The following is a 27,040-nucleotide window of genomic DNA, read 5'->3' on the forward strand; positions in this document are numbered from 1 at the left end:
TCTGAGCTTGAGTCTCGGCGAGTTACTGGCGGGGAATCTTCTTCCAACTTCCAACGGGACTTGTTATTTCAGGGACTGGATGGGCAGCCGCGTCCTAACGGGCACAGTGGGGCGGACAGGATGGCTTATTTTCCCCTGGCGCCGTGGTCAGCCGTGTGGCGCGGCGGGTGGCAGCGTTTCTGCCTTCTGCTTTCAGGGCCGATGTCGCGGTTTGCTGTCCTGAGTCCTTTCCCGCCGCGTGGGGAGCGGGGCCGCGGTGGCCGCCACGGCCGCCGGAGACCCCCGCGCCTGCAGGCCCTCGGTGCAGGAGCCCCGTGGGGCCCGGGGGGTCGTGGTCGTGGCCACGGGGAGTCCGTGTCCTCCCGGCTACAGGCGGCTTTTCGGTGATGCGGGACGGAATCCAACCGGGCCGCTCAGAGCCGAGGCCGGAACCCCGTGCCGCCGACCCGGTGGCCGCGCACGGCGACGGCAAGGTCACCAGAAGCGCCGCAGGCAGGCTTCCAGGTTAGCTCGTCACCAGAACCCACCCAGGCCAACGCGTTACTTGCACCTTTGCACGCGCCTCGCGTCGCTCTGACCCACGCGGACGCCGCCGGCTGCTCCGATGGCCTCCTCCGTCTGCCTCAGATCAAACGCTGCCCAAATGCCTTGTAATTAATTCTGCCGTGTTTGTCAGCCTTGCGTGTCTGTGTAGAAGCACAGTAATTTCCCAAGACGTCTCCCGTCACTGCACGCTTGGTCGAATGAGCCTTTTCTCACACAGATAATGCTGCAGCGAACATCTCAGGGCGCTTTCGTCTCAGGTGGGACGTTTTCTTTCTTTTTAAACGTTTTTGTAATGTTTATTAGTTATTTTTGAGAGACAGAGCACGAGCAGGGGAGGGGCGGAGAGAGAGGGAGACACAGAATCCGAAGCAGCTCCAGGCCCCGGGCTGTCAGCACAGAGCCCGACGCGGGGCTCGAACCCACGGACCGCGAGATCATGACCTGAGCCGAAGTTGGACGCCGAACCGACTGAGCCCCCCAGGCGCCTCTGGGGGCAACATTTGTTTAAGCTGGACCCCCACCAGCAGGATTGCTGGGTCAAACCACATGCACAGTTCCTGCTTTTGCGTGGGGGTCGTGTCCAAGCAGCTTCCAAAAGAGGAGTTTCAGGCCATCCAGAAGTTTGTAAAGTAACCCCCCCCCCCGCCCCCACCCTGCAATGCAGACAACTTACCGAGAGACCAAAGCTTTGGGTCTCTTTGGCTTTAACCTGTTGGGATTCACTGGGCCTCACGGACGCGAGGATGGCTGTCGGGAAAACCCTCGCGCGTCGGCTCTTTGGCGTCGCCTCTCCGCCTTCCGGGCTCGGGCTGTCTGGACGCCCGCCTCCCCCGTCTCCGTGCGCCTGCCCCCCACTCTCTCACACCGTCCGGCCGCCCAGTTCCCAGGGACTTCGTGCTTTGGAGCTCACTCGTCAGCGTGTCGCGGGCGGAGTTTGCTGTTGTTGCTTGTCGACAATTTCACTCCTTCCGTTTCCATTTCTAGAGGCCGTATTCCGTGTTCCAGCCCCTCCGTGCTCTCTGTTACCTCTGTGAGCCCATCACCGCGGTTCCCTCGTACTCCGTGGGCGCTCCAGGACCTGCTGTGTCTGGCGGGGTCCGTGGGCTGTTTCTCTGATGCTCGTGCGGAGTCTGCTGAGCCTGGGTCGCGAAACCGTGTCCGTGTACGTGCGGATGTTGGTGGCACTGAGGGTGCAATCCCCCGGTGGCCGCGTCTGCCTCGGGGGGGACCCCAGGAAACCGCGTGGAGCACGTGCACACGTGTGCACTTGGTGTTCTAAGTCCGCGTGAGGGTGGCCTGCGGTTAGAAATTGTTGGGGGACACTTTGCTCCCTCCAACGGTCCCGGTTTGCCTCTGGGGTCTGCAGACAGACGGCAGATGCAGCCCAGGCCCGCCCGCTCCCGGCTGGCTGGGCCCGGGCAGCCGCGCGGTGCCACGAAGCAGCGGCCTGAAGCCATGGGTGCAGCTGCGCCGTCCCGGGGGCCACGAGGCCGGCAGCAGGTGCAGCAGGGCGCCGTCCAGCTCGGGCCGCAGCACGGCTCTGGCGTCCTTGGCTGTGGCCAGGTCTCTGCCTGGTTGTGGCCCAGCGCTCCCCCGTGGCTCCCGTCCTCTCCGTCCTTTGGGACACCCGTCACTGGATGTGCCCTGCCCCTGAATCCAGGACGGTCCCACGTTGAGACCTGTAGGTTAGGCACATCTGTGAGGAAGTTTTAACACATGAAGTCACACTGTGCCCCAGGGGCACAGACATGGGTTTGGGGGAACAAACCCACCGCACCGCCCGAGAGCATGTGGACACCCTGTCTTGCTTCTGCCTTGGATGATACACGCTGTTCAATTGTACTTGAATGGAAATACTAAACTGAATTTTAACTGAATTTAACAGGAGGAAAGGAAACTGAAGAGAAAGTCACCGTACATGCAGCGTTTGTGCTCGGCTGGGCGAGGTGGGGCCAGGAGGGGCGTGGGGCGTCCTGAGCCGCAACCCCGATGGGACGGACCCTCCTGGGCCCCCAGGTGTCGGGACCACCGTCTGAGATTCGGACTTTCTATTCGAAACTTGGCTTTCGTGAGATCCGGAGGCCTTTCCCGCAAACTGGGCCCTTCGGCCTGGGTGCTCGTGGGCGGATCTGGGGCCCCTGGGGAGGTGCGGGCGGGACCCGCTTCCAGCCGGGGGGTGGGGGGTTGGGGGTGGGGGGCTGGGGGTGGGGGTGGGGGGGTTGGGGGTGGGGACTGGGAGTGGGGGGTTGGGGGTGGGGACCCCCCCCGCAGGATGCCAGCCCCGCGTGGCTCCGTGCTGCGGCTGACTCGTGCCGAAAGTGCCCCGTCGAGTCGAGGCAGCGCCCTTCGAGCCCCTGGCTGCAGTCACTGAGAAGTGCCAACTATCCAGCTTCCTTGCAGGGGCGTCTCCCTCGCCCGTTAGATTCCGCGGTCGGTGGCCTCTCAGGCTGGACCGCTGTGTCCCCTGACGGTTGTTGGTAAAATGCCCCCTGGACGCAGCCTGGTGACACTCCTGCGGCAGGTAGGACAGACCGGCCCCCCACGCCCCCCACCCCGACCCCCCGTGCTGTGGTGTCCCCTCTGCCCTGACCGTCCCCACACGGAGAGAGCACCGTCTGGGGCGGGCGGCTCCCGTGCGTCCTTGGCGCTCAGTCTTGAACTGGAGTATGTGGCAGGGTGAAAATTGCCCCCAAAATATCCGCTCCCAATCCTGGAACATGCAAATGTGACCTTATAAGGAAGTGGCTCTCTGCAGATGGAAGGTAGGGATACGGAGGTGGCTTCTCCAGTGTCCCCTGAGTGCCCCTTCGGGGCCCTTACAGGAGGGACGGGGTGGGGGACAGGCTGCCGAAGGGGCAGGCCATGTGACCACGGAGGCAGAGACTGGGGTGAGGGGTCACCACCACCAGAGCTGGAGGAGGCGGGGGGGGGGGGGTCCCTCCCTGGGCACCCGTGGTTGGAACCAGAGTGGGCGCTGGGGAGGCAGTAGAATGTGCCTGTGTCCCTCTATCAGTGTCTCTGCCGCCCTCTGGTGACCTTGGGCACACGGCTTGACCTATCTTAGGCCTAGCTTGCTTCCTGTCACTTGGCTCCCTGTGGGCGGGGCGTCCTGGCCCCAGGGCGGGGGTCACACTCAAGTGCCAAGTGAGGGCTGCAGGTGCAGGGACAGGGTCTGGAGTCTCAACACTGGGAAAGTGACCTTGGCTTGGTCCCTGGGGACACACTCGAATTTCCCTCCTCTCCGGGGAGCTGAGTCTGTAGGGGCTGTAACGTCCCTCTGGTCTGGGGGACCACCGTGGCCCCATTTCCCACCAGCATGACACATCCCGCCCAGGGGTGTTTCTAACCTCCGGATGACGGCCCCCAGGGTCCACTATGCTGGAGCCACACCCTCCCCAGGGACCCCTTGGGGCCGGGTGTTTCCCTGGCCGCTTGGATCCCTGGGGACAAGGCTATCTCGGCGCCTCGGAGCTGAGTTCACGTCTCCCCGCGGCTCCGCTGACACCCACTCTGCTTTGGGCCCTGCCTTTCGACAACCGGCACCTCACGCCGGCCACCGTCCCAGGTTTCTCCCGTCTCCTGGGCCACAGGGAGGGAGGCCGGGGGTCTGTGGGGGTTAAGTCGTGTCCAAAACGTGCAACCAGTCAGCCAGGGCTCAGGGGCCTTTCTGCACGTACACGACGTGGTTCTGCCACTAGGAGCTGGCGTGTGCACGCCGCTCCTGGGGGCCGAAGCAGGACTCGGCACAAGAACCCCGCCGTTTCCCCCGAACCGGGAGACATGTTTTGAGGTTCACCTGCCCACCGGCGTGGCGAGGGGGCTGTGGAGGCAGCGGAGTGAGGCAGGAGGGGCCTGGGCCTGGGTTTCAGTGAGGAGGCCAGCCGCGGACGGTGGCGGTTCTGGAACACTTATTCCTAGCCCCCCCCGGAGTGGGAGGAGCAGAGGGGCCGGCGCCCCTCGACGTCCCCTGTGGAGGCCCCGCGCCTGGCCACAGGCCAGTAGGGCCAGGTGAAGTTTCTGGAGAACCAGAAGCATTTCAAGGGAAGGTTCGAGTCTTGGGGATGGCCTGGGGTGTGGTGATGGTTTTGGGCCTCCAAGGGCAGGGGCAAAGGACCACCTTCTGTGACGCTTTCTTCTGACCGACCTGGGGCTGGGTTCCTCGGAGATGCTGTGGGTCAAGGCCACGTCAGATGGCGGCCACGCCCTGACGCGCACCTGCTACCGTTCCTCGAGGTGGGGGCTGCGGGCGCCCAGGGGCCTGTGTCAGAGCCGAAGCGGAGCCGGGCCGTCCCAGGGGGGGCCACACTGCGCAGGGGGGATGCTGGCTCGGTCTGCGGCAGAGGGAGGGGGCCCCACTCATCCCATGGTGTCCTGGTCCGGGGGTCTGTTGGCCCTGGACGCAGGGCCTGGGACTGCTTAGGAGAGGGGAGGAGCTGGTGGACAGAGGTGCCCACGATGGGGCCGTCAGCCCGAGGTCAGCGGTCAGGGGCTCCAGAGGCTGCCAGGTCTGAAGACAGCGGACCGCTGAGACCCGCCCACCGCCCGCGGAGGCCAGGCCTCCACACCTGTGGGCGTGTGGCCCTCAGGCCCCCCGCTCTTGCAGCGTCCACTGGGGCCGGTGTTCACCCCCAGGACACGGTGGGGAGACCGCCTCTGGGTGCCAGCACCGGGGGAGGAGGGAGCACCGCTGTCACCAGGGGGCCGGCAGATGCCAGAGGCGAGGGTTCCAGAGGGTTCCGGCCACTCCCCTCTCTGGCCGGCGTGGGAACAGTGGGGGTGGCAGCCCAGGGGGCCGGGGAAGGCCCTTGGCGCAGAGTGGGCTTTGCTCCGTGGTCTGAGAGCGTGCTCCCTGCTGCTGGAACAGGGTGCAAGTCAGACCAGTGGGCAGGACGGCCGGACGGCGGGACGGCCGGACCGGAGGGGCGAGCGTCCGCAGAGACAGAGGTCCGAGGCTGGTCCACTGTGAGCCCTGGAAGGACGGGGCTGGGGCCGGCTCGACGGCTTTCACTCCATCGTGGGCCACAGAGCTGGCTGCCGGCCATCGGGGTGTGGACAGCCACGGGGTCCCAAATAGGAGAGCGGGTCGGCCGGCCCGGCCCGAGCCGTGGCTCAGAGGACACGGCGGCTGTCCACACCCCTGGAACTCACTCAGCGAGGCCGGCAGGGCCATCACGGCAGTGTGGACGACCAAGCAGAACCCCCGACAGGTACTCAGGACGCGGCACGAACACGAGAAGGTCGAGACCAGGAGGGAGAGCCGATGCGTCTCCTGTCTCGTCGTGGGCAGGATGTGCAGCAGCTTCTGAGAACGCGGTGCGAGCAGAGGCAGCCGGCAGAGGAGGAGGGAGGCAGGCTAGAGGAAGAGAGGTGGGCTGCGGGTCTCTGCAGGGGTGCAGGGCAGGTCCCTGAGAGCAAGGGGGGCTGGGCGGCTCTGGCTGCCGGAGGCCTGAGCTGCCGGTGGGAGGGGGGTGTGCGGGAGGTCCTGGGAAGTGGAGGGGGCCCGTGGCCCCACGGGTGCCCGGGGAGGAGGTGGGGACAGGACTGGGCCCCCGATGAGCTCAGAAGCCCCCGATGGGGCCCGCAGGTTACGGAGTCCCTGGGAGGCAGGGGTGAGGTGTTGCTGCGTGGGTCCCTACCCTGGGCGGACGCCGTGGCTCAACCAGGGAGCAGAGGCAGCATTCCGGGGCTGGTCAGAGAAGGGGTGGTGACCCATGGCCAAGAGGAGGGGCCCACGGGGGCCTGGCAAAGATACATTGGCGGGGGCGGGGGCGCGGACAGCGGGATTCAGGCCACTTTCCTGGCCCGCCTCGTTCCCCACCTGCTGTCTTGGGGCTCCCGGCCGCTCGGGGCCTGCATTTCCAAGCTCACTGGGCTGTCCTGGCAGGAGCCCCGGGCGGGGTGACAAGGTGGGGCTAGAAAGGACGACACAGGGGCCGTCTCTGCAGAGCCGGGAGGAGGAAGGTGCAGGCGGGCAGGGTCTTCCAGGGTGCCCTGTGGGCTGTGGAAAGGTGGCCCCCTGCCCTCCAGTGTGCTAGGGCCTGGCTGGGGGCACCGGAGGAGGTGCTCACGCAGCAGGGCCGGTCACCGACGCGGGTGCGCAGCCCTCCCGCGACGGGCCCAGGGGCCACTTGCCGATTTAGCGGGAGGGTGGGGCAGAAGCCGGTGCCGCCCCTCCTGATCCTCCCCGGTTCTCCAAGACCTGGTTGGCGGCCGTGGCCGTCTGTCGCGGAGTCTGAAGGCCTGGTTACACCGGGGTGGCCACGGTGGCCTTGAGGGAACACTGGGCAAGTGGAGAGGCTCCTGGTGCCCGGGGCTCTGGGCAGACTCAGAGGGCGGGGACTGAACGTGGCGGCAGGGACAGCCTGGGCGCCTCCCGGCAGGGCCCTGCGCACTGCTGTCACCTGAGGGTCTGGGGGCTTCCTCCTTTGCCTCACTGGCCTGGCAGCCCCAGGCAAGGGCTCAGGTGTGCCGGGGGAGGGGGGGCTCAGGTTTGCCTCGTGGGGGGGCTCAGGTGTGCTGGGAGAGGGGGGTGCTCAGCTGTGCCTGGCGGGGGGCTCAGGTACATGGGCTCCTCTGTGCCCCTCCTGTGCTTCCTCGGAAACGGGCAGGTCAGGAAGTGCCAGGCTGTGGTCCCAACAGAGCCACCTGAAGTCACTGTCGCCAGTCAGCCTGTTGAGATGTGTCTGCATTTTCTGATTGGCTTCACACACCCTGTTCTCAGCGGGACAGCCCTCCCTGCCCCAGGGAGGGAGGGCAGAACAACTCCTCTGAGGACGTGCGGGGCAGCGGGGCATCTCACACCCAGGGCAAGACCAAGTGTGTGACGGGGACCCCTGCGGCTGGCCCTGCCCTTGGAAGCGGGAGGGTGCAGGGTGGGGGGCGGCCAACCGCAGGGGGGCCCCCCGGGAGAGACCAGCAGCCTGAGGGTTTGGGGCAGCACAGAGTCCGCTGGGCAGCGGGTCCCTCCTCCGGCGATGATCACGAGGTCGGTTGCTTCTCTGTTCTCAGGCTCGTTTGTGGGAGACACGGGTGAAGAAGGAGAATGAGAAAGAAAGCGAATTTCGGAGGAAGGAACCGGGGCGTAAGGCATGACGTCTGTCCTGAAGTTTCCCTGGCCCGTTTAGTGCCCGCATGGCAATGGGGGCATGGGGGGGCGGGGACAAGGGCTCCCCGCATTACCGGGCACGACTGGGGTACTGAGGGCCAGCGAGGCCCTCCTCGGGCAGAGGGGGCTGGCCTCCCCGCCCCACCTTCCTGCCTGGCCTGGGACAGGGCTCCACCCACACATGGGGCTGGGCCCCTGGATCCTGCTGTGCCTGAAGGCGGCCTCTCCCAGCCTGAGTGCTGGAGTCGTGCCCGTTGAGCAGCTTGGTGGGGGCTCCGTTCTCCGGACTGACCGCGGCTCTGAGGTGGGCTGCTCCCAAACTCCTCAGAGCCGGGTCGTTGAAGACGGCTGCGCACAGCCACCCGCGGCCCCCGGCTCAGCGGCCGTCCGGCCTCCCCTGGGACTCCCCTGTAGTGGAGGCCCGGTCCCCGGGGAGCAGCCCAGCCCCCCGCCCTGTCACCCAAACCAATCTGTTCCGGGAGGGCCTCTGGGTCAGACTCTTGGATGGGCGTCCCCAGCCCAGAGGAGGCGCCTCACTTTCCTGAAATCGGCCCCGAAAACATCAGCAGTGTGGACGGCAGGGGGCCGGCGGCCAGAGAGATGCGCACGAGCAATAAGGGGAGAACTTCCGAGAGTCAGTCTTGAAATCACACCCTTGAGTTTCCCATCATTTGGGGGTGCCCGGGGGGCTAAGCGGCTGACTCTTGACTTTGACTCAGGTCATGGTCTCACGGTTTGTGGGATGAGCTCCGGGCGGGGCTCTGTGCTGACGGCACCGAGCCTGCTTGGGATTCTCTCTCCCTCCCTCTGCCCCGCCCCCCGCTTGTTCTCTCTCTCTCTCATAAATAGACAAACATTAAAAACAATCTCCTATCACTTCCCTTCCCTTCAGGCTGTGAAGGACCTCAGGGTCGTCCTGGGCATTTTCAGCGCTGGTACGGTGCAGGGAGCGCTCCCTGGCTATGTCACCACCTCCTGAACAAGGACCCGACTGAATTGGAGATGTGGGCAGGCGGGGAGGTGGCGCTCGCCCAGCAGAGCAGAGGGCAGCGAGGCCAGGCCTCGCTTCTGGGGGGAGAGAGCGTGTCTCCTGTCCTGGCAGCGGAGGATATGGACCCTGGCAGGCTCCAGACTCTGCATTCAATGCCCCCTCTGGTCGCAGGATTAAACGGGAATGGTAAGAACGGACAGTTACTGTGTTCGTCAGAAGTATCCGGAGAAGTTGCTGCGGGGACAGGGGGTCTCTCCTCACGGTGGTAGTTAGCGCCTCCGAGGGCCCATAGCAGAGGGGGTGCCCCGTCCAGGCATCCCGGGTGGCCCTCCAGCTCTGATCACGTCCGCATCTTACCTACCTGGCTCGGGACCTCGCCCACCATCTGACCAGAGGCCGACAGGCATCTGGTTCCCCTGCAGCCTTTAGCGAACGGAGTTGGCTCCCCGTACTCCTGGCCCGGCCAAGTGCAGGGGCTCCGGTGGGCTCCTTCCTGCTTCCTGGCCCCTCCCCCTGCAGCTGGGAACCACATTACAGTGCTTCCTACCCCAGGCCCCTTGCTGGCCTCAGGGGCTCTGGGACCATGGGGCTCCTTCCTTCCTGCCCCACACCGTGCCGTGGCACCACCACACTGGGTGCTGGCACCTGCTTTCTGTTTCTCAAGCCAGACTTGCACTTACCTCAGGGCCTTTGCACTGCCTGCACCTTCCCTTCCAATGCTCTTCCGCCCACTCAGGCCCCTCGTCATTCGGACCTCGCGGTGCAGGTGCCTCATTCTGGCCTCCATCGCACCTCTTAGAGTTCCAACCACCGTGAGAGCCAGGGCCTCCAACTTCACTTTGCCTGCAGCCCTACAGGTAGCAGTTGGTCTGCTCGCCCGGATGGCCCTCCCTGACCGTCCATTAAGGGACAGTTCTCGCCCATCCCTTTTCCTCCCTTCAGCACAGAGGACCCCAGGCTCCCGATTCTGGTTTTAACTGCTTTCCCGTGTGTCCGCTCCAGCAGAACGTCAGCTCCTGGCCCACGTCGGGGCTCGGGACCCAGGCAGGGGGTGCAGGGCCGGGCACCCAGAGGGGAAGCTGTTGCAAGGTACGGAAGAGGGTGAGCGAGGGGTCCTCCCTGCAGCCCAGAGGGCGTCTCAGGCTCGATGCAGCGCACGGTGTCTGTGCAGAAGCCTCCACGTGAAGTGAGTAGCACGCGTACCATCCAGGGACACCAGCCCCCGTGAAGGCGGGTGAACTGGAATGTTTTGTGACGACCCTCCTAATTTAAATTGTGATGACGTCTGTGACACAGATGGGTCAAAGGTGTGCTGGGGGGGAAAGCTGATCTCCAAAGGTCACACTCTTGAGACGACAAAAAGTGCGGCTATGGGGACAGACGGTGGGCGCCAGGTGGTGGTGCGGCACAGGGGTAACGCGAGGGGGCCCATTGGAAGGCGCCGTCTCCACCGTGCAGGACACACACTTGCACGCACTTGTGGAGACACGTGTACACACGTGCACACAGGCCCACATGCACACCCACAAGCACACAGGCGCACAGGCACGATGCACACACACACACGCCAGTGCTGGTGGCACTGGTAGCAATGGAGCAGGTCCGTGGACCAGGTCAACCTGGCACTCGGGCCACGCGAGGCGTCACTGTCGCGGACATGGGCAGAAGGGAGCGCCGTCATTTCTCACGACAGCACATGAGTCTACAAGGGTCTCGAAACAAGAAAGCGAAGAACGCATCTATGGCCCTGCGGAGAAGCGGCCGGCACGACCCGACGTTGGACGTGCGCCCAGGGGACCTGAGGCGGAGTCTGCTGTGTGTGTCCCCGAGCCGCTCTCGGAGGACGCACTCTGCCCTTCGCCGGGGCCCCGGGCTGGGATGGGGCACACGGAATAGGGTATCTGAGAGGGAACAACGTCACCAGCGGGAGGAGCGGGACAGTGAGGTGGGGGGGGGGGGGCACGGCACTGGGGTGTGGTGGCACTCTCCCCGGGAGCCGGTGGCGGCCGGGGCCAAGGAGCCCCGTCTGCGGCCGGGTCACCCGTCGCCGTCCCCGCAAGTGCCCGGCTCACGCCACACAGGCCTACCGGGGCCGCGCGTCCCCCCCGCGGAGAGCCGCCCCGGAAAGCCCCGTTCACAGGGATGCCCACGCGGGGATCTTCCCAGGCGCGCCCACGAGGCCCGACCAGGGGCTCCAGCTTTGCCCACCGGGGAGCTTCTGATTTCATTGGGCCCCGCGCACTGGCGGGATTTTAGCCGGGGCAGGGGTGCGTCACGGGGGGCCGGGCTCCCGCTGCCATCCTGCAGGGGTGAGACCGTCTTCGCCCGGATGAGCAGAACGAGCGAGAGAGCCAGCCCTCCGGGTGCGTGTTGGCTGGGAGGGCAGCGGCCCGCAGACCGTTAACTCTTTGCCCGACGGAGGCAAGCCGTGCAGGAGGCTGGGCCCCGGGGCCTGGGGCCCCTTCTCCCCACGTCTGGGGGGGGCTCCTCTTCCGGGCCAGGCCCCGCTCCGGGCAGACACAGCCCCCAGCTCAGGAGCAAGGGTCTCCTCAGGTCGAGAGCCCGGGGCCCGGGGCGGAGGGGGGAGCGGGTGTGGGGCGAGGTTCCCTCGGGACAGTCGGTTGGTGGGACACATGAGACGCCCCGCTCAGGTCCTTGGTCACCCCCTCCCCTCCCCCACTGAGGCAGGACCCACACGGAGGAGAGACCGGGATCCAAATCCGGGTCAGGCTCCTGCTCGCACGGCGGCCCTGGTCGTTCACCTGGCCCCGAGCCTCAGTTTCCCCATCTGTAAATGGAAGAGGTGGTGACAGCTTGTAGACACACTCTGGCCCACACTGTTCTGGTACTTTCCACGGACAGCCTGTCCTGCTGGGGCAGCGTCGGGGGGGATGGAGGGATGAAAAAAGGGGCGCCTCTCAAGTCTGCCCGAGGGGCAGAGCATCGGAGGCCCCAGGTCCAGTGTGGCGGGTCAGCAGGCGCCCAGTCAGGAGGGCGGGAACGCGGGCTCAGGCCTGAGGCCTCCGGGAGTCAGCATCTCTAGCCCACAGCGACTACAGCTCTAGACCTGCCAGGGTGGGGGGCGGGCCCAGGGTGCCACGGGCCCCGGGCCCCTCTTCTCCCACACACACCGCCTGCCTCTTGGCCTCAGAGTGGACCCCACGTCCCCCACCCCTGCAGCATGACCACTCTGTGCTCCGTGGTGCCCGGAAGCTTCCGGTTCTCCAGGCTGGGGTTGGAGGCCACGCCGGCCCAGACCCCCAGGCCCAGCGGCAGCCTCTCCAAGTGCCCCTCCGCGTAGGAGATGCCCAGCACCCAGCATGGGGAGGGGCGGCAGGGGTGTCCCTGCTCCATCGCCCCCGGAGCCTCCGTGACCCGCAGGGCCCAGGGCCCTGCAGGGCCCAGGGACGCGCTGCTGGAAAACCGCCCGCGAGCACACGCTTCCTCCTCCCGGTCCTGGCCAAAGTGCCCGTCTTGTTTCTACCCACAAAGGTGTGTGGGAGCGGGGGCCGGTGGCGTGCCTGGGCCTCCCTTGGAGGAAAGAAGGGGACCGAGACCCACGGAGAGGGCAGCCCGCGCCCTCCCGAGCAGGTGGGGGTTCCGTCGGTCTGGAAGCAGGTCTCCATTCTGAGGCCAGAAGCCCCATCCCGCCCAGCACACCCCGAGGGCACCGTGGTCACAGCAGCTGGTGCCCGGAGCCCGGACCGCGAGGCAGAGCCCCCAGTGTTGGGGCACAGCCCGTGGGGGACGGTCGGGGGTGGCCGGGCGTCCGGGACGCGAGCGAGTGGGCACTTCCCATGCCGCGTGGCGAGTGCCGGCGGCCAGGGTCCTCCCACCTGGGAGCCCTCCCCGTGCCGGTGGCTCCTCCCCCCCCCCCCCCCCCCGCACCCCCAAGGGCTCACAAACCGCCGGGACCCAAACCACGTCCACCCGGCTCGCGGGACGCAAACGCTTGGTCCTCGTTTAACGAAAGGCCGGTTTTCCTTCACCTTCAGCCCCAAGGAGAGGTTAGCTGCCGAAGCGCGGGGCTCTGGGGGCCCATCCGGCCTTTGGGAGCAGGGAGGCTGAAGGTCTCGAGACCGCCTCTGCCCACACGCTCCTCCGCACGGGGACGGCCACAGAGGCACACTTCACAAAGTCGCGAGCGGCCGTCCTCGCCCCGGCCCCGAGCTGCCCGTTCGGGGGCACCGCCTGGACTTCCCGAAGCGCTGCGTCTCCACGCCAGCACGGCTGTCCCTCCAAGTGGCACCCAGACACGCCTGCCGCACGGCTCACCACCCAGGCGGCCACCGGGCGTGTGGCTCCGTGCTCCTCCTCCGGTCGGGCGCTCGAGCGGGGGGCAGGTGGGCTGGGCAGCTCCAGGTGTGAAGGGGGATGGCTCTGCCGATGGGCGGCTTCCGTGGGCCACGCACTGTTCCACCCACCGAGCGGAGGCCACCCGAGTGGGCCACCGAGGTTTCCTCCTCCCTCCACCCACGCTCCCCCCGGCTCCCCCACCTGGCCCCACCCCGTGGTTTGAGTCGTCTGCTCACCCCTCAAGTCGAGACTCCCGACCCCCATCCCGGAAAGTGCTCCAGGGTCCTTCCAGTGGGGGGGCGGGGGGGACGCCCTGAAGTCGAACCCTCCCTGATGGCTTCACCTGGGCCCCGGTCTCTAGCCTGTTCACCCCTTTGCTCAGACCCCCCAGGGGCTCCCGCCGCCACTCCCCCCTCCCCCACCTCTGGGCCCCCCGAGACTCCCCCCGACTCCCCACGGCTCCTCCTCCCCCGCCCTGGGCCCACCTGCCACGGCGCCTTTCCAGCACACGGGGCACAGCCTGCCTGGACCGCAGTGGCCCCTCCCTGCCGACCCTTCACCTCCCCGTGAACCTAAGTGGGGTGGCCTGGGCTGGGGCTTCCGGAGAGCACAGACCCAGGACGGCCTCCTCCGTGCCTGACGGGCAGCTCTCAGGCAGCAGCCGGTCCAGCGGACAGATAGGAGAGGACGCTCTCCCCGTCCCGGCCACGCGGTCCCCAAGTGAGACTACACGACAAAGCACTTCCCTTAAGACGGAGAAGTGGCAGTCATGGTCAGGACTGTTCTGCGTAGCTCTCAGCCGAGAAAAAATTCAGGGCTATGAACAAGGCACCGTTTACAGAATCCCACCTTTCTAGAAAACATATTTTATGAATGGCATTTGAATGTACAAATGGGAAAAGAATAAATACTTCATCGCCTGACCCCACGCCACTGTGACACCGCAGGACCCTGCCGAGCATTCAGGTGGGTTTTCGGAGCTCGGGAAGAAGCCCCAGAAGCCCCGGGGCTTTGGACCCCGGCCTGGGTGGGTCACCCGGGGCTCCCGGCCAGAGGGGATGCGGTGGTGGCCACGCTGACGGCCTAGAAAGGGTTTCTGTGCAGTGTGACCCCAAGGCCCTTCTGAGGCCACAGCGATGGTGCCCCTCGTCCCCGGGCCCACCGCGCCCACCACGAGGCTGTGCCAGGGGCGTCCGCCCTCACACGCTCACAGGCGGCCAGGGCTCCTCTCTGCGAGAACCCGACAAACCGCTGGACACTTCCAAGGAACCTTCCAGCACTCTGAGCGGGGGACAACAGGCCTCAGACCTGGTCCGCAAAGCCGCGGTTCACTTCCCGCCAACCCGTGGGTGGCTTCAGGTGGGCGAGAGGGCGGAAAAAACAGGACCAGCAGGCCGACGCCACGCCAGGTCCAAAGGCACGGCCACCCCGGCCCCCGGGACGGGAGCTGCCCGCACGCCCCATCTGTACCACTCGCTGCCGGACGTCCCTCCAGACCCAGGAAACGAGGCCCGGCACCTTCTCCCGTCACGAGGGCCTTGCTGGCAGGTGGAGACCTGGTTTCTTGCCCGACCAAAGCCCCCGGCCACGGGTGGCCGACGGCGGGAAGAAACACAGAGCACAGACACACGCCGTGGCTCACGTGGCTGCGGGCTGCATCCGTGACCCTGAAGAGGGCTTATCTGGTAGCCTGGCCGGTCGGACAGGGGCAGGAGCCACCCGAGGGAACTCGCGTGGTCAGAGAGAGCCCGAGAGTTCGCACGTAAGGAGAGTCCAGGAGGTGGGGTCCACGGGGTGCCGGCTCAGTAGGCGACCTTCCAGTGCGTGGGCTGCTCGCACGCCTCCTCCAGGTCCCCACAGAACCGGTTGTATGTCGTCCGGGGGTCGAGCCCTAGGATCTCTCTCTCCTCGTGGATCCGGAAAGAAAACGTGGAGACCGAGGTCCCGATGAAGAACCTGCGAACCAGAGATCACGAGAGCCGCATGAGCGAGCTCACCCCCCAGCCCTGCACGGCCTCGTGAGTCACCGTTGCCCAGGGGCCACAAGCCTGGCTGGGGCGGGGCTGGAGGGGGGGGTTGCTGCGGAGAGGCCCCAGGTCCTGCACGGGCGCCGACTCGAGTCCCCTGCAGGATTCTGGCTGCTTGAGGTGGGGGCTCAGAGCTGGGCTTGGACCTCTGAGGGCAGAGAGGCGTCCCCATGCCATCTGCTCAGCACGGGGGAGGCCCCGGCCCGCAGCCCGGCAGGCACAGTTGGGACCAACCGGGGCATACGCCAGGTGGCTCCGAGGGTCCTGCAGACGGAAACTAACCTCCTCTCGGTTTCCCACCCCCCGCGGAGCGTGTGCGTCCCAGCCCTGCTCTTCCCCGGGGGCAGGCCTGCCTCTTGGGACAGTGACGCAGAGCCCGCCCTCCCTTTCCGGAGGCCCTGTGTGTGCTCCTCGGTGACACGTGTGATCGAGGGGGTCACCGAGTCCAGAGGAGCAGGACCTCGAGGTGAAGGGACGCACAGGAGGGTCCAGGACAGAGCGCCGCGACGGGACCGGGGAGGAAGCCGGCGGGCGAGGACCCGACGGGGAGCACGACCCTCCACGCGGGGCCGGGGAACGGGGGGCCACCCGCCAGAGGCTGAGGGGCGCGGGGCGTGGCGGGCGCGGCCGGCAGAGGCACCTGGCGTGCGAGCAGATCCACTGGTCGATGATGGCCACGCCACCATCGCGGTACAGCTCCAGCTCCTCCCACGTGGGCTCGAACCTCACCATCTCGGGCAACAGCCGCCTCAGCTCCTCGTGTTCTGTGGAGCGAAGGAGGGCGGACGCGCTGGGGTCGCGGCTCCCGGACGCGTGTGCTGCGCCGGCTCCGCACGGGCCGGCGGAAACGGGCAGGAGGACCGGCCGCGGGAGCCGCCGCTGCCCTCCCGGCTTGGGCCGAGGCTCGCGCGCGGGCCCGGGTCTGCCGCGGCCTAACCGGGGGCAGCTGACGCGGACGGAGCCGGAGCCACGTACCCTTCCTGACGGCGTCCGTGGCCACGAACACCTTGTCCAGCTGGTGGGTCTTCATGAGGCCGCGGATCTTCTTCACGGCCCCGTCCAGACTGGGCACGTCCTCTCTGTGGCCCCAGATGAAATCTTTCCTCCTCAGGTGAACCGCGAGGTACGGACCCCCCAGCGAGGACCCCAGCTTGACCTGGCAAAGGACGGGGACCGCTGAGGGACCTGCGTGCGGCTGGCACGCGGGACACGGAGGGGACACGTTGTCCGTGTGGCAGCACCACGCTCCGCGGGCGTCGGGCCAGATGTCTCTCCAAGACGGCGAAGTGACTAATTACCACAGACCCTTTAACTGAGTGAAACAAAAAAGGTAAAGGAAACCCTGGAAAAAAGTACAAAACTAGGGAAAAGGGTCTATTCGCTATGGTGCTTTTCCAGTAAACGTCACGTAACGACCGAGGGATCGCTGCCGGAACGGTGCCGCTCCACGCGCGGCCGGCCCCGTGGACAGCGCCACTCAAACACGCTCCCGGGAAATGCTCAGCAACGACGCCCGCTTGAGACAGCCACGTGTCATTTGTTGAAAACGAGTTACATGAAAACCACACCCTCAGAAAAAGCTTTCTAAAACAAGGGAGACCCTTTTGGTGAGTCTGGTTTGGCCGCTCTCAGAAAAACCTCGCCTTTTCTTTCTCTGATGTCCTCACGTCACAAGGGAAACGCCGACCGTCCCCGTCTGTGTTCGCCGCCCGGTTTTACTCCCGGAACTCGAGGAACTCCAGCGGAAACGGAACCGGGCCCTGGGCCGGCGCTGGGACAAGGGGACCCTCCTGACGCACATCCCCGAGCGAGAAAGCGTGGGGGCGCTACCTTCATCTTGGTCCAGTCCTCCTCGAAGGGGATCCTGTCGGCTTCGTCCGTGGAGTTCAGGTACTTGCTCCTGAACTCGTCCCCCACGGCCCGCAGGTGCCTGGCGAACACCATGCTCCGCCGGGTCTGCGGGTGCAGAGAGCAGCGCCCCGCTGAGTGCCCCACCCCGTCGGCCCCCCGGCGGGCGCCCCGAGCCCCACCCGCATCCCGAGGCCGGCCCGAGAGTCCGAGGGGGGCGCCGGATGCCGGGGACGCCGAGCCGACACTCTCGGAGGTCAACTGGGGACGGGCTCCTAAGAGGGTCTGGCGGTGACGGGTCACCAACCGGCAAAAGACCGGACCGCGAGCGACCGGGACCACCACCACGGGCACAGGGTGAGATGCTCGGACAGGCGCCCTTGCCTGGGGGGCGGGGCTCGGGTCAAGAGAAAGTGGCTGGCCGGAGGGAGTCGGCAGCCTCGCAGCTAACAGGGGACCACGGTGCCGACGAGAGGCGGAGAGCCACGAGAGCGGCCGTGACGAGGCACCTCTCTGCTTTGGAGACGACCTGCTCAGGGGGCACCCGGGTCAGGGAGCGGGGGTCTCTCCGGGGTCCTCCGGACAGGCGCCTAACCTCTACCTGGCTCCCCGCGGGAGCTCTACGCCTACGTCTACACAGGGCAGACCTCCGGAGCAGGGCAGGCGTGGAACCCACTTCCTCAGGCTCCTGCCGCGTCAAGGCGACAGGGAGGCGCACGCGCCCAGCACGCACACAGGCCAGTCAACAGCACGGCAGGTGCGGGCGGCACTCACGTCCCAGTACTCCTTCCCGCCGTAGTGGTCGTGCAGAAGGTTCTCGGCTCTGTCCAGCATCACTGACCTGTTTCCAAACAAGAGAAAAAGCGTTTAATTTGAAGACAGTTCTATTCGCCTGCTCCAGGGATTGTCTGGGAAGGAAGCCGGGAGCCCACCGGGACGCGCCTGGGCCGGAGACCTCCACACACGCTCCTGCGGGAGACCGTGAGCACCGTGAGGGGTCTCTCCTGTCCCAGCCACCGCAGTGGGGGTCAGCAACCCCGCTGTCACCACTGACGAAAGAAACACCACAGACAAAGCGGGCAAGTGGGACTAGTCAGCGGTTCTGGGAAGACACAGCCCCAGAGACAGCTCACACAGGAGCACAGAAATGGCTCGACTTTGTGATTTTGGAAGATCTGCTATGTAACTGGCCACGTGTGGAAGACAAAACCGCGCGATGACAGATACCACAATCGTGTGGTCAGTCAGACCCCACTCCTGTTTAAAAAAAAAATCATTTTGGGGCGCCTGGGTGGCGCAGTCGGTTAAGCGTCCGACTTCAGCCAGGTCACGATCTCGCGGTCCGTGAGTTCGAGCCCCGCGTCGGGCTCTGGGCTGATGGCTCGGAGCCTGGAGCCTGTTTCCGATGCTGTGTCTCCCTCTCTCTCTGCCCCTCGCCCGTTCAGGCTCTGTCTCTCTCTGTCCCAAAAATAAATAAACGTTGAAAAAAAAAAAATAAATAAAAAAAAATAAAAAATAAAAAAAAAATCATTTTAACGACACAGGGCTCGGTGCCCCTCAGCACGTCGGCTTTTCAAGCCCCGACCTAGCACCTTTTTCACAGAACACTCAACTCCTTCCTTGCACAACGAGGGACAACGAGGGACAGAGCGGCCCCTTCCCGAGGCGATCAAAGAGTCCCCAGTGTCCGAGCACACAGAAAGGACACGCCACAAAGGGCCGCGTCCACTCCAGCCTGGACAACGCAGGGCACAAGTGTGGGGAAAGGCGACCAGCCTCCTCCTCTCTCCTGGTCCCCAACCGTGCGTCCTGAGTGGTACGGGGCACCGGCGAGGCCACAGCCCCTCCTCTGACCACCGTGAGGTCCGGCTCCGAGAAGGCTGCGCGGGAGACCTGACCGCAGGCGGGACCAGGCTGCGGCGGGCCATCTCAAAACCTCCCGAGCCTGCCACTCCCCTCCCGTCCCCGTTCTCGCCCCGCTTCAGCCACGCCGGGCGGTCACCGGGACCGGGACAGGTGAGGTCGGGGAACGAGTAAGGTCGGCGCTCTCTTCCAGTCGGGCCTGCAGCCCCCGGGCCGTGCCGCCCTCGCCTCGCCGATGTCTAGCTCCACCCCTGCCTCAGACAGGAGAGCCGGACCCCTCCACCGCCTGTGTCGGGACTGGAGACCCTCCCATCAGCTCCCACCGTGAAGTGGCCGAGAAGCCCGTGCGAGGCTGTACTGGCAGCACAGACCCCCAGGACACGGGTACAGCCAACCTATACCCGGGCCCTCCCCGGGGACGCGCGACCGCCTCTGCCCCAGCCCCACCTCGCTGTGGAAGGACGACCAGGTGCAGGGTGGGGACGAGCTCCACCTCTCCAGTGACCCTGCACAGGCCAGGAGGGCCTCCGATGCCAACAGGACAGTGTGTAGGCACACACATGTGCATACACGCATATGATATGTGCACGTGCAGCACACATCCACGTGCACATGCATACACACACATGCACGCACAGCGCACACGCAGCACACATCCACGTGCACATGCACAGTGCACACGCGACACGTATGCAGGCACACACACACACACAGTGCGCATACAGCACACATGTACACACGCACCCACACACATGCACGCACTGTGCACACAGCACATATGTGTGCACACTGTGCACACGCAGCACGCACAGCGCACACGCAGGCACACCCGCGCACGCGCTCACCCATTCACTGGCCGGCCACGAGCGGACCCTGCAGGCACGTACCTCGCTGACGTGTTTCTCAAAAGCACAGGCGCCATGACTGAAGCCGAGCCTTGAACGGACAAACAGGAGACGTTTAAAGCTCTTGTCTCTTCGTAACCCCAAAACCATCCTCTGGAAAACAAGATCCCCGGTGCCTCCGTTCGTTGGTTTTCACACAGGAAACCAGTAAACCCCAGATGCACGTGTGTACGGCTCAATCTAGGCAGACCCGGTGATCTCGCGGTGAAAACCTCCCGCTCGTGATCACAGGTAGTGACGTTTCGGTGAAAACTTATAAAGAACCATAAATCTCAGCGGACTTGAGCAGACCGGTGGGGCTCCATCTGGACGGCTGCCGGGGGAAGGGGGCGGTGGGGGGCAGCTTCACGGTGCCAGAGGCCCGGCGGTAACAACCCTACGACAGCCGTGCCCCTCCGAGGGGCTCCCACAGCAATGAGTTTCTAGAACCCGGGTATTCCGGTGCTTCACCCACAGGTGCTGCCGAGGAGAGAGCCCCTCCTTGGGGAAGTCTTCTGATGGCTGCTTCCGTCTGGGTGACCAGACTGCCATCTCCCCGGCCGCATTCAAATGCGCTGAACGCAGCTTAGCTGTGTCAAGGTGGCCCGGGTCCCCACCCCTGTAACCGGGGATGGGGGCCGCTGCACAGGCCAGGCGGGGAAGGGGACCCTCCCGCCGGGGGCCCAGCGGCCGCACCTGTAGTACTCGTGCTTGTCTTGTGCGTAGAGCAGCGGGTCAATGCAGGGCCGCTCGTCAATCTTCTCCTCCCAAGTCCCCTCCTTCCACCCCTCTGCGTAGCTTTGCAGGACGAACACCTGGTCAATGAAGGGCCCGCCGGACTCTGGAAGAGGCCAAGAACGGACAGTGAACAGGAACCGGAAGCACACGTGTGGGCACGTGTCGGACGGCCGCTGGTACGGACAGGGAATTACTGCTTTACTTAGTCCCACCTTCTCCCTGCAGGACTGCAGAAAGCTTACAGAAGCAGAGACAGGACACAACAAGGGACAACAGGGCACGAGGTCCCGAGAGTGGGTGAAAGGGGCTGCCTCAGGGCAGTGGAGCTCGTCCAGGCCCCGGCCGCTCCCAGGGGCCCCTCTTACAGCAGCGGGACCTGCCCTCGGCGCTCAGCCCTCCTCTGCCGCACCCCCCGACCCAGTCCTCACGACGGCCACTGGCCCCACACACTCTGTCCACCCTGCTGGCCCTCAAGCACGTCGGTGTGCCCCCTTCCCACGGCCTCTGTATGGGCTGTCCCTGCGTGGACCATCCTCGCCTGGACCGCTCCCCTTCAGGGCTCACCCTTGACCCCTGTGACACCATTCAAATCGCACCTCCCGGGGACAGCCTCCCGCCCCGCGCCCCACCCCACCCCACCCTCTTTTTGTCCGCATGACGCTTCACCGCCTTGGACACCGCGTGCTTTAATGACTTCTTCGTCTGCCTCCACGCGCCCCACAGGAGCTCCAGGAGGGGAGGAGTCTGTGTCCGGCCTCCCCACGGCCCACCGCGCCCACCCGGACCCAGGACACGCCTGCCACACCCACAGTGCTTCATCAAGACGTGCCCGGGGTGGATCGATGGAGCCCAGTCACGAGAGCCGCATCAAGAGGAATTCTGGCGTCTCTTCCACATTTCCCGCGCTCGGGGGCCGCACTGCTGGCGGGGCCTGGCCCCAGCCCTCCTGGGGCTCCTCTCGCAGTGACGGGAAGGGAGGTGGCACCGAGAGGCTAAGACGCCCGGTGCCCTGGTGCACGTCCTCAATCCCTGCCCCCCTCTGCGGTGAGAAAGGGTGGAACAGTCGAGGCCAGCCGGGCGGGGTGGAGGCCAAGCCGTCCGCCTGCTCCGCGGCACTCAGGGCTCTCCAACTTCCTGTCCCCGCTGCTTCGGCTCCAGAGCCGCAGGGTGGGCAGCAGCCCTTCCGCCCTGCACACCCCCCCCCCCCCCCCCCCGCTGAGCACGCTCTCACGCGGCTGAGGCCCGGCCCTGTCCTGGTGTCCACCCATCAAGAAACCCTCAGGCCACGGCCCTTCGTGGAGGTGAAGGGCAGTTTCTCTGGGAGGCTCCACGACCTGTGGGTCAGACGAAGGCTGACGCGGATTCCCAGACTAAGTCGGGTCAGACTAAACACCAGCTGCATCTCTCGTCTTGGCTCTGAGAGAGATGCATTCCAAGAAGACGTTTTACAAGCCTCAGTTTGCTTCTTGCCCGTGAGTGAAGATATCAGAAAACACGGCCTATGTTGTTCCATGGCCGCAGCACTCCCAGGACTGACCCCGACACGGGAACGTTCCAAAGTGACCAGGTCTGCCGCGCAGGGAGAAGTGGAAAACCGAAGACGTGCCAGCCGCAGCCGCAGGCTCCAGGGCCGACGCAGCAGGAGCTCCACAGACCATGGCACCCGCTCACGACGGCCTGCGCCTCCCTCTGCCAGACTAAGGTGGCAGCAAAAACGTGGCAGTGCCTTTTTAAGCTTAGGTCTTCTAAAGAAAGCAATGCTAAGCTGAAAATACTCTCATTCTAAGAATATTTCCAGCTTCTCTCTCTTAAAAACAATGAAACAGACCGAGCAGGACTAAGTGGAATAAGACGTTATGACGAGCGCTGCAGGGAGGCCCCAGGGTCAAGGCCTGCCTGCCTGCCTGCCGTGTGGCGTCCTGCTTCCCCATCTCGCTTCCCCTCGGGGACACAGGGCCCTCCCTGCACACGAGCACGGCCTGCTGGGGCCACGCCTGGCCTCCGGACCAGAAGCCACAGCTCTGAGCGCCCTCCGCTGGCTCGCCAGCCGCCCCAGCTTTCAGAGACAAGGGGACACACAGCTCACGGAGATCTATCTCCTGAGATAAATTAGAGGAAGACCAAGGTGACCGGGAGCGCGGAATCGGGAAACAGAAGCAGGCCCCCCGTGCAGAGCGAGTGTCACCACAACGGGCGTGCCACACACAGCGGGCTGGCTGGTGCTCCTGCACCACCACCTCGGCGGCCTCACCTGCGATGAACTGCTCGTACTCAACCACGGGGATGTTTCTGTTCAGACTCGGAAGATCAAAAAAGTCGGACCACGGAATCCGGACCTGGTGAATGTCCGGGCTCTGCCAGTGATAGAGGCGGCCCCAGGGGGGCAGCACCAGCACCCACTCCTCGGTCTTCAGCAGCGTCTTCAGCAGGGAGGCAACGCGGATGTAGACGTCCCTGCGGAGATTGAAGCCCTCTGGGGGGTTGACGTCATACAGAAGATACCTAGAAGGGAGGGGCAGGAGCCAGGTTCTTCCACGCTGAGGCTTCTGGACACAAAGCCCAGAGGCGCCCCCAGTGCCTATGGGGCAGGATCTGGGCACTCGGAGCGGCTGGTAGTTCACTGTCGCCGCCAACCCCTTTCTGTACAACCAATTACTTCTAGAGCCCGTGAGTAGGAACGGCACGCATCTTAGCAGCCTTTAATGGCCGGCAGAAATTCAGTGAGACCGGCACTCTTACCAACCAGAGCCTGAGGATCAGTCCTCCAGCGGTTCCCAGACGTTTTGGTCTACCGACCCCTTCACACCCTTCACAATTACTGAAGACCCCACGGGACTGTTGTTCATGTGGGTTACATCTACTCATCGTGCCGGTGTTAGAAGTTACGAACTTAAAACGCATGTATTATTCACTTAAAATCATGATAATAAGCTATTACGTGATGTGGTTCTTAATATTTTTAAGTGAAAAACAAGTATATTTTTCTAAACAAAGAGAATTAGTGAGAAGAATGACAATGTAATTTTTGTAACTCTTTTTGGTCTAGCGATAACTGGATTTTCATATCCGCTTCCGCATTCAACCTGTTGAGCTATCGCAGGTCAGATGGCCTCAAGAAAACCCCCACTGTAGACTCACGAGAGAACGACTTAAAAAGGTGGATAAATAACATCCTGATGTTCCTACCAAAATGGCTCTGACACCTCAGGGCTCCCTGGACACACTTCGAGAACCACCGCACTACCGAAACACCTCTCCCTTCTCGGCACTGGTTTTTCCACAACTTCCCTTACTACAGATGAAACTGTTGTACCGCCCAGCTCGAGCCTCCAGATCTCCCCAAGACCGCCCACAGAGGAGGGAACCCCTTTACCACCTCCACATCCAGCATGCAGTGCACGGTCTGTTTCGTCCAAACCCTCAGTAATTGCTGGACGGCACAGACACTTGTTTTTTTGTTTTTTTGAATCCCTGAGACTTTTATCTAGGGAACATCCACCAACTGGATGGAGCCTGGAAGATTCCGTGCAGATAAACAAGGCCGAGCTCTTACGAACATCTGACTCGGGTCTCCTCCAACCCAGGGCAAGAACCCGCATCATCTAACAGGGGCGCCCGGGCCTGCCCCTTAAGGCTCACCCACAGCCAGCCCTTCCCGGGGCTCCGGAGGCCCAGCAGCCCGGGGCAACCCTGACTCGCGCACGGAGGCTGAAAACCCGGGGAGGGTCAGAGGGTAACGGGGTGAGGGGGTGAGGGCGCTGGAGGCTCCGCCCCGCGCCCCTCCGCACCGGCCCGCTGTCCTCGGTCCCGATCCCCGCCCCCCCCCCGACCACAGGTGCCCCCGCCACGGGAGTCCCACGCTTTTACCGTCTGCGGGACGCCGCCCCCGACAGGATGTCGGCCGCCGACTGGCCGGGCCAGAACTCCTCGCCCGAGGCCGAGGCCGGCGGCCAGGACACCGCTCCCAGCAGCAGGAGTAAGACGACGCCGAGCGCCGCCATGGCCCCAACGGCCACACACTTCCGGCGGCCGCGCTCCGCCCCGGAAGCGCACGCACGCCCGTCCCACCGGAGCGCGTCTCCTGAAGCCTTGGCAACGCCACGAGCGTCTTGCGTCATCCCGCGGATGGGAGTCTCCCGGACGGAAGATGCTGGGAGGTGCGTGCGGGAGCGCTGACGTCCTCGCCTGCGGGCCGCGTGGAGTGGAGACCGGGGCGGGGGCGGGGGCGGGGCTATGGGCGGGGATCAGAGGACCTGTGGGCGGGGCCTCGCGTCCGCGAGCGCGTTGTCTTGGGCCACGAGAGGGGTGGAGGCCCGGACGGGGCCGGACTTGTGGGCGGGGCCAGAGGACCTGGGGGCCGGTCGAGTCTGTGGGCGGGGCTGCGCGGACGTCCTCGCCTGCGGCCCGGCGAGGTGGAAGCCGGGGTGGTGCCGGACCTGTGGGCGGGGCCAAAGGGCCTGTGGGCGGGGCCGCGCCGCGTGGAGCGCAGTTCCAGGCCGGGTTTGGCAGGCGGTCTCAGCCTCTGATCAGCGACCGGGGGCGGGGGGGCAGCAGCCTTCGGGCTTCGGGCGAGCAAGCCGCAGGACTGACCCGAGGGCCGCACGGCTGGCTAGGTACGACACCCGAGCCGCAGACCCGCGAGGCGCGGTGACTCGCAGAGCGGGCGATGCTCGGGCGGTTTCCGAGATGACAAGGTGTCTCTTAAAGGGAGAGGGTGGAGTGGAGGCCGTCAGGGTGGGTGTCTCACTGTGGAAAACCACAGTGCAAGGGCTGCAGAGTGTCCCCTTTGTGTTTGAAGAGCACAGCACGTTCGAGGGGATGGGGTCGAAGCTGAATATGAGGGAGCCGGGACTTGCGGTCACCAGACAAGCGGCTCCTGTGCCCTGACCCCTATTCAGCCCAGGTCTGCACCCCAGGTGCAGACTCTGCGGTGGTGGAGCGCAGGGGTCCCCTCAGGAACCTCATTCCAGGGCGAGGGGCCTTGCTTCGCCGCCCCTCACTGCAGCCCCTTCCTTCGCCAGCACCGCCACCCCTGCCCCGGGAGTAAGTGCCCAGAGCCCCTGCGCTGTGACAGGTGCTTAACTCCTGGTGGGTGGCTCCTGCGCGAGGGGGACCGGTGGGGGAACTGGAGCCTCTCTAGTTCCTGGCATGAAGTGCACCCTTCCGTGCCCAGGGGGCAGGCCAGCCTCAGCCCCTGCCAGCAGCGAAGGGACCTGGCGGGGAGGCGGGGCGGGCAGTGAGGGAGGAAGGAATGGTAGGAAGATGGGGACTGCAGCTCCTGCCGGCGCTGCCCCGTCTGCAGGCTCCTGCGTGGAGTCACTACACGTCTTTATTGTTCCGGACACTCTTAGTTGGAGGTGCCTAGCAGCAGGTGGGTCTGCCGGCTGCCCCTCCGCGTGCAGACCACACACCAGTGCACTGATTTGTGCCGCAGGAGGGGCTTAGTAAAGACATCTGAAAACATACTTTTTTTGTCTTTAAGTTTATTTATCTTGAGAGACCGCGAGCAGGGGAGGGGCAGAGAGGAGAGAGAATCCCAAGCAGGCTCTGTGCTGCCTTCTCAGCGCCGAACTCGAGGCTCCATCTCACCAACCGAACCGTAAGATCGTGACCCGAGCCGAGCCGAAATCAAGACTTGGATGCTTAACCGACTGAGCCACTCAGGTGTCCCAAAACGTTTTCTTAAAGGAGTTTTTATCATGAGTTTTCAAGCATTCACGGAAACAGGAGGACGTGAGGGCCTGCATGCCCACCTCCAGATTCAACACTTTCTCATCCCGCCACACTTCTCCAACCCTTTCTTCTTGTTTTTCCTATACTGTTTTAAAGCAAATGATTGACATCAAGTTGTTTCATTTCAAATATTTCCACATGTGTCTCTAAGAAATAGGACAGTTTTTCACACAGCCACAATATCATTATCCCACCTAAAAATTTATTGATTTTGCTGTAATATCGTGAAAAATACTGTCCGCATGCGTGGGTCCCTAGTTGTTTCAAATGCCCTTTATTACAACAGATGTGTTCCAGTTAGGATCAGGGTTGTCCAGAGACAGAAACGATAGAACATAGAGATATATCTGAGGACACTTATTACAGGAACTGGCTCCCTGGGTTATGGAGGCCCGAGGCCTCGCGTCTGCAAGCTGGAGGCCTGGGAAAGCTGGTGGTGTTGGTCAGTCCTGCCGTCCAAAGGCCTGAGAACCGGGAGCTCCACTGTGTGAGGCAGGAGAAGACGGATGTCCCAGCTCAATAGGGAAAGAGAGTCCGTGCTTCCTCCTCCTTGTGGTTCAATTCAGGCCCTTGAGGCACTGGGTGAGGCCCACCCACCTTGGGGAGCACAATTTTACTGGGTCTACCAATTCAAATGCTAATCTCTCCCGGAAACTTCCTCACAGACACACCCAGAAATGGATTTTTTACCAGCTCTGTGGGCGCCCGCCCTTAGCCCAGTCTAGCTGACACATAAAGTTAACCACCACAGGCTCCTGGTTTTAATTGGCCCCCTGGCAGCTCAGCCCCCCTTTCCCCTCCCTCCCTCCTCTCCCGTCCCCTCCCCTCCTCCCTCTCCCTCCCTCTCCCTCCCTCTCCCCCCCTCTCCCCTCCCGCCTGTGCTGATTGACCCCTGGATTCTGTTCCTTACTGGGAATGACCCTGGAGAGGTTTGTGAGTCTTTCATTAAGAGAAAAAGGAAATCTTTGTTAAAAAAAAAAAAAGTAACTGAATTCCTTCTTGCCCTGCA

General features: G+C 64.4%; 1 protein-coding gene across 1 annotated transcript; it reads right to left on the reverse strand.

Moving 5' to 3' along the window:
* Positions 1–13,788: 13,788 nt before the first annotated feature.
* On the reverse strand, positions 13,789–24,312 carry POFUT2 (protein O-fucosyltransferase 2). Its single transcript, XM_030328417.2, has 9 exons — positions 24,166–24,312; positions 22,550–22,800; positions 20,257–20,401; positions 19,564–19,674; positions 17,588–17,654; positions 16,796–16,921; positions 15,941–16,121; positions 15,606–15,729; positions 13,789–14,894 (listed from the first exon to the last, which is right to left on the reverse strand). Exons 1-9 carry the CDS (start codon positions 24,297–24,299, stop codon positions 14,741–14,743), a joined length of 1,293 nt encoding a protein of 430 aa, XP_030184277.1. The 5' UTR covers positions 24,300–24,312; the 3' UTR covers positions 13,789–14,740.
* Between the last annotated feature and the right edge of the window lie 2,728 nt (positions 24,313–27,040).

This window comes from Lynx canadensis, chromosome C2 (assembly GCF_007474595.2).
Source record: "Lynx canadensis isolate LIC74 chromosome C2, mLynCan4.pri.v2, whole genome shotgun sequence".
NCBI classification, from domain to species: Eukaryota; Metazoa; Chordata; class Mammalia; order Carnivora; family Felidae; genus Lynx; species Lynx canadensis.

Coding starts and splice junctions, on each gene's coding strand:
- POFUT2 (XM_030328417.2), bottom strand. CDS start 24,299: ATGGCGGCGCTCGGCGTCGTCTTACTCCTGCTGCTGGGAGCGGTGTCC. Junction 16,122..16,795: donor AGGACTGGACCAAGATGAAG/GTAGCGCCCCCA, acceptor GTCCTTTGCCAG/GTCAAGCTGGGGTCCTCGCT. Junction 14,895..15,605: donor TGGATCTGCTCGCACGCCAG/GTGCCTCTGCCG, acceptor TCTGGTTCGCAG/GTTCTTCATCGGGACCTCGG.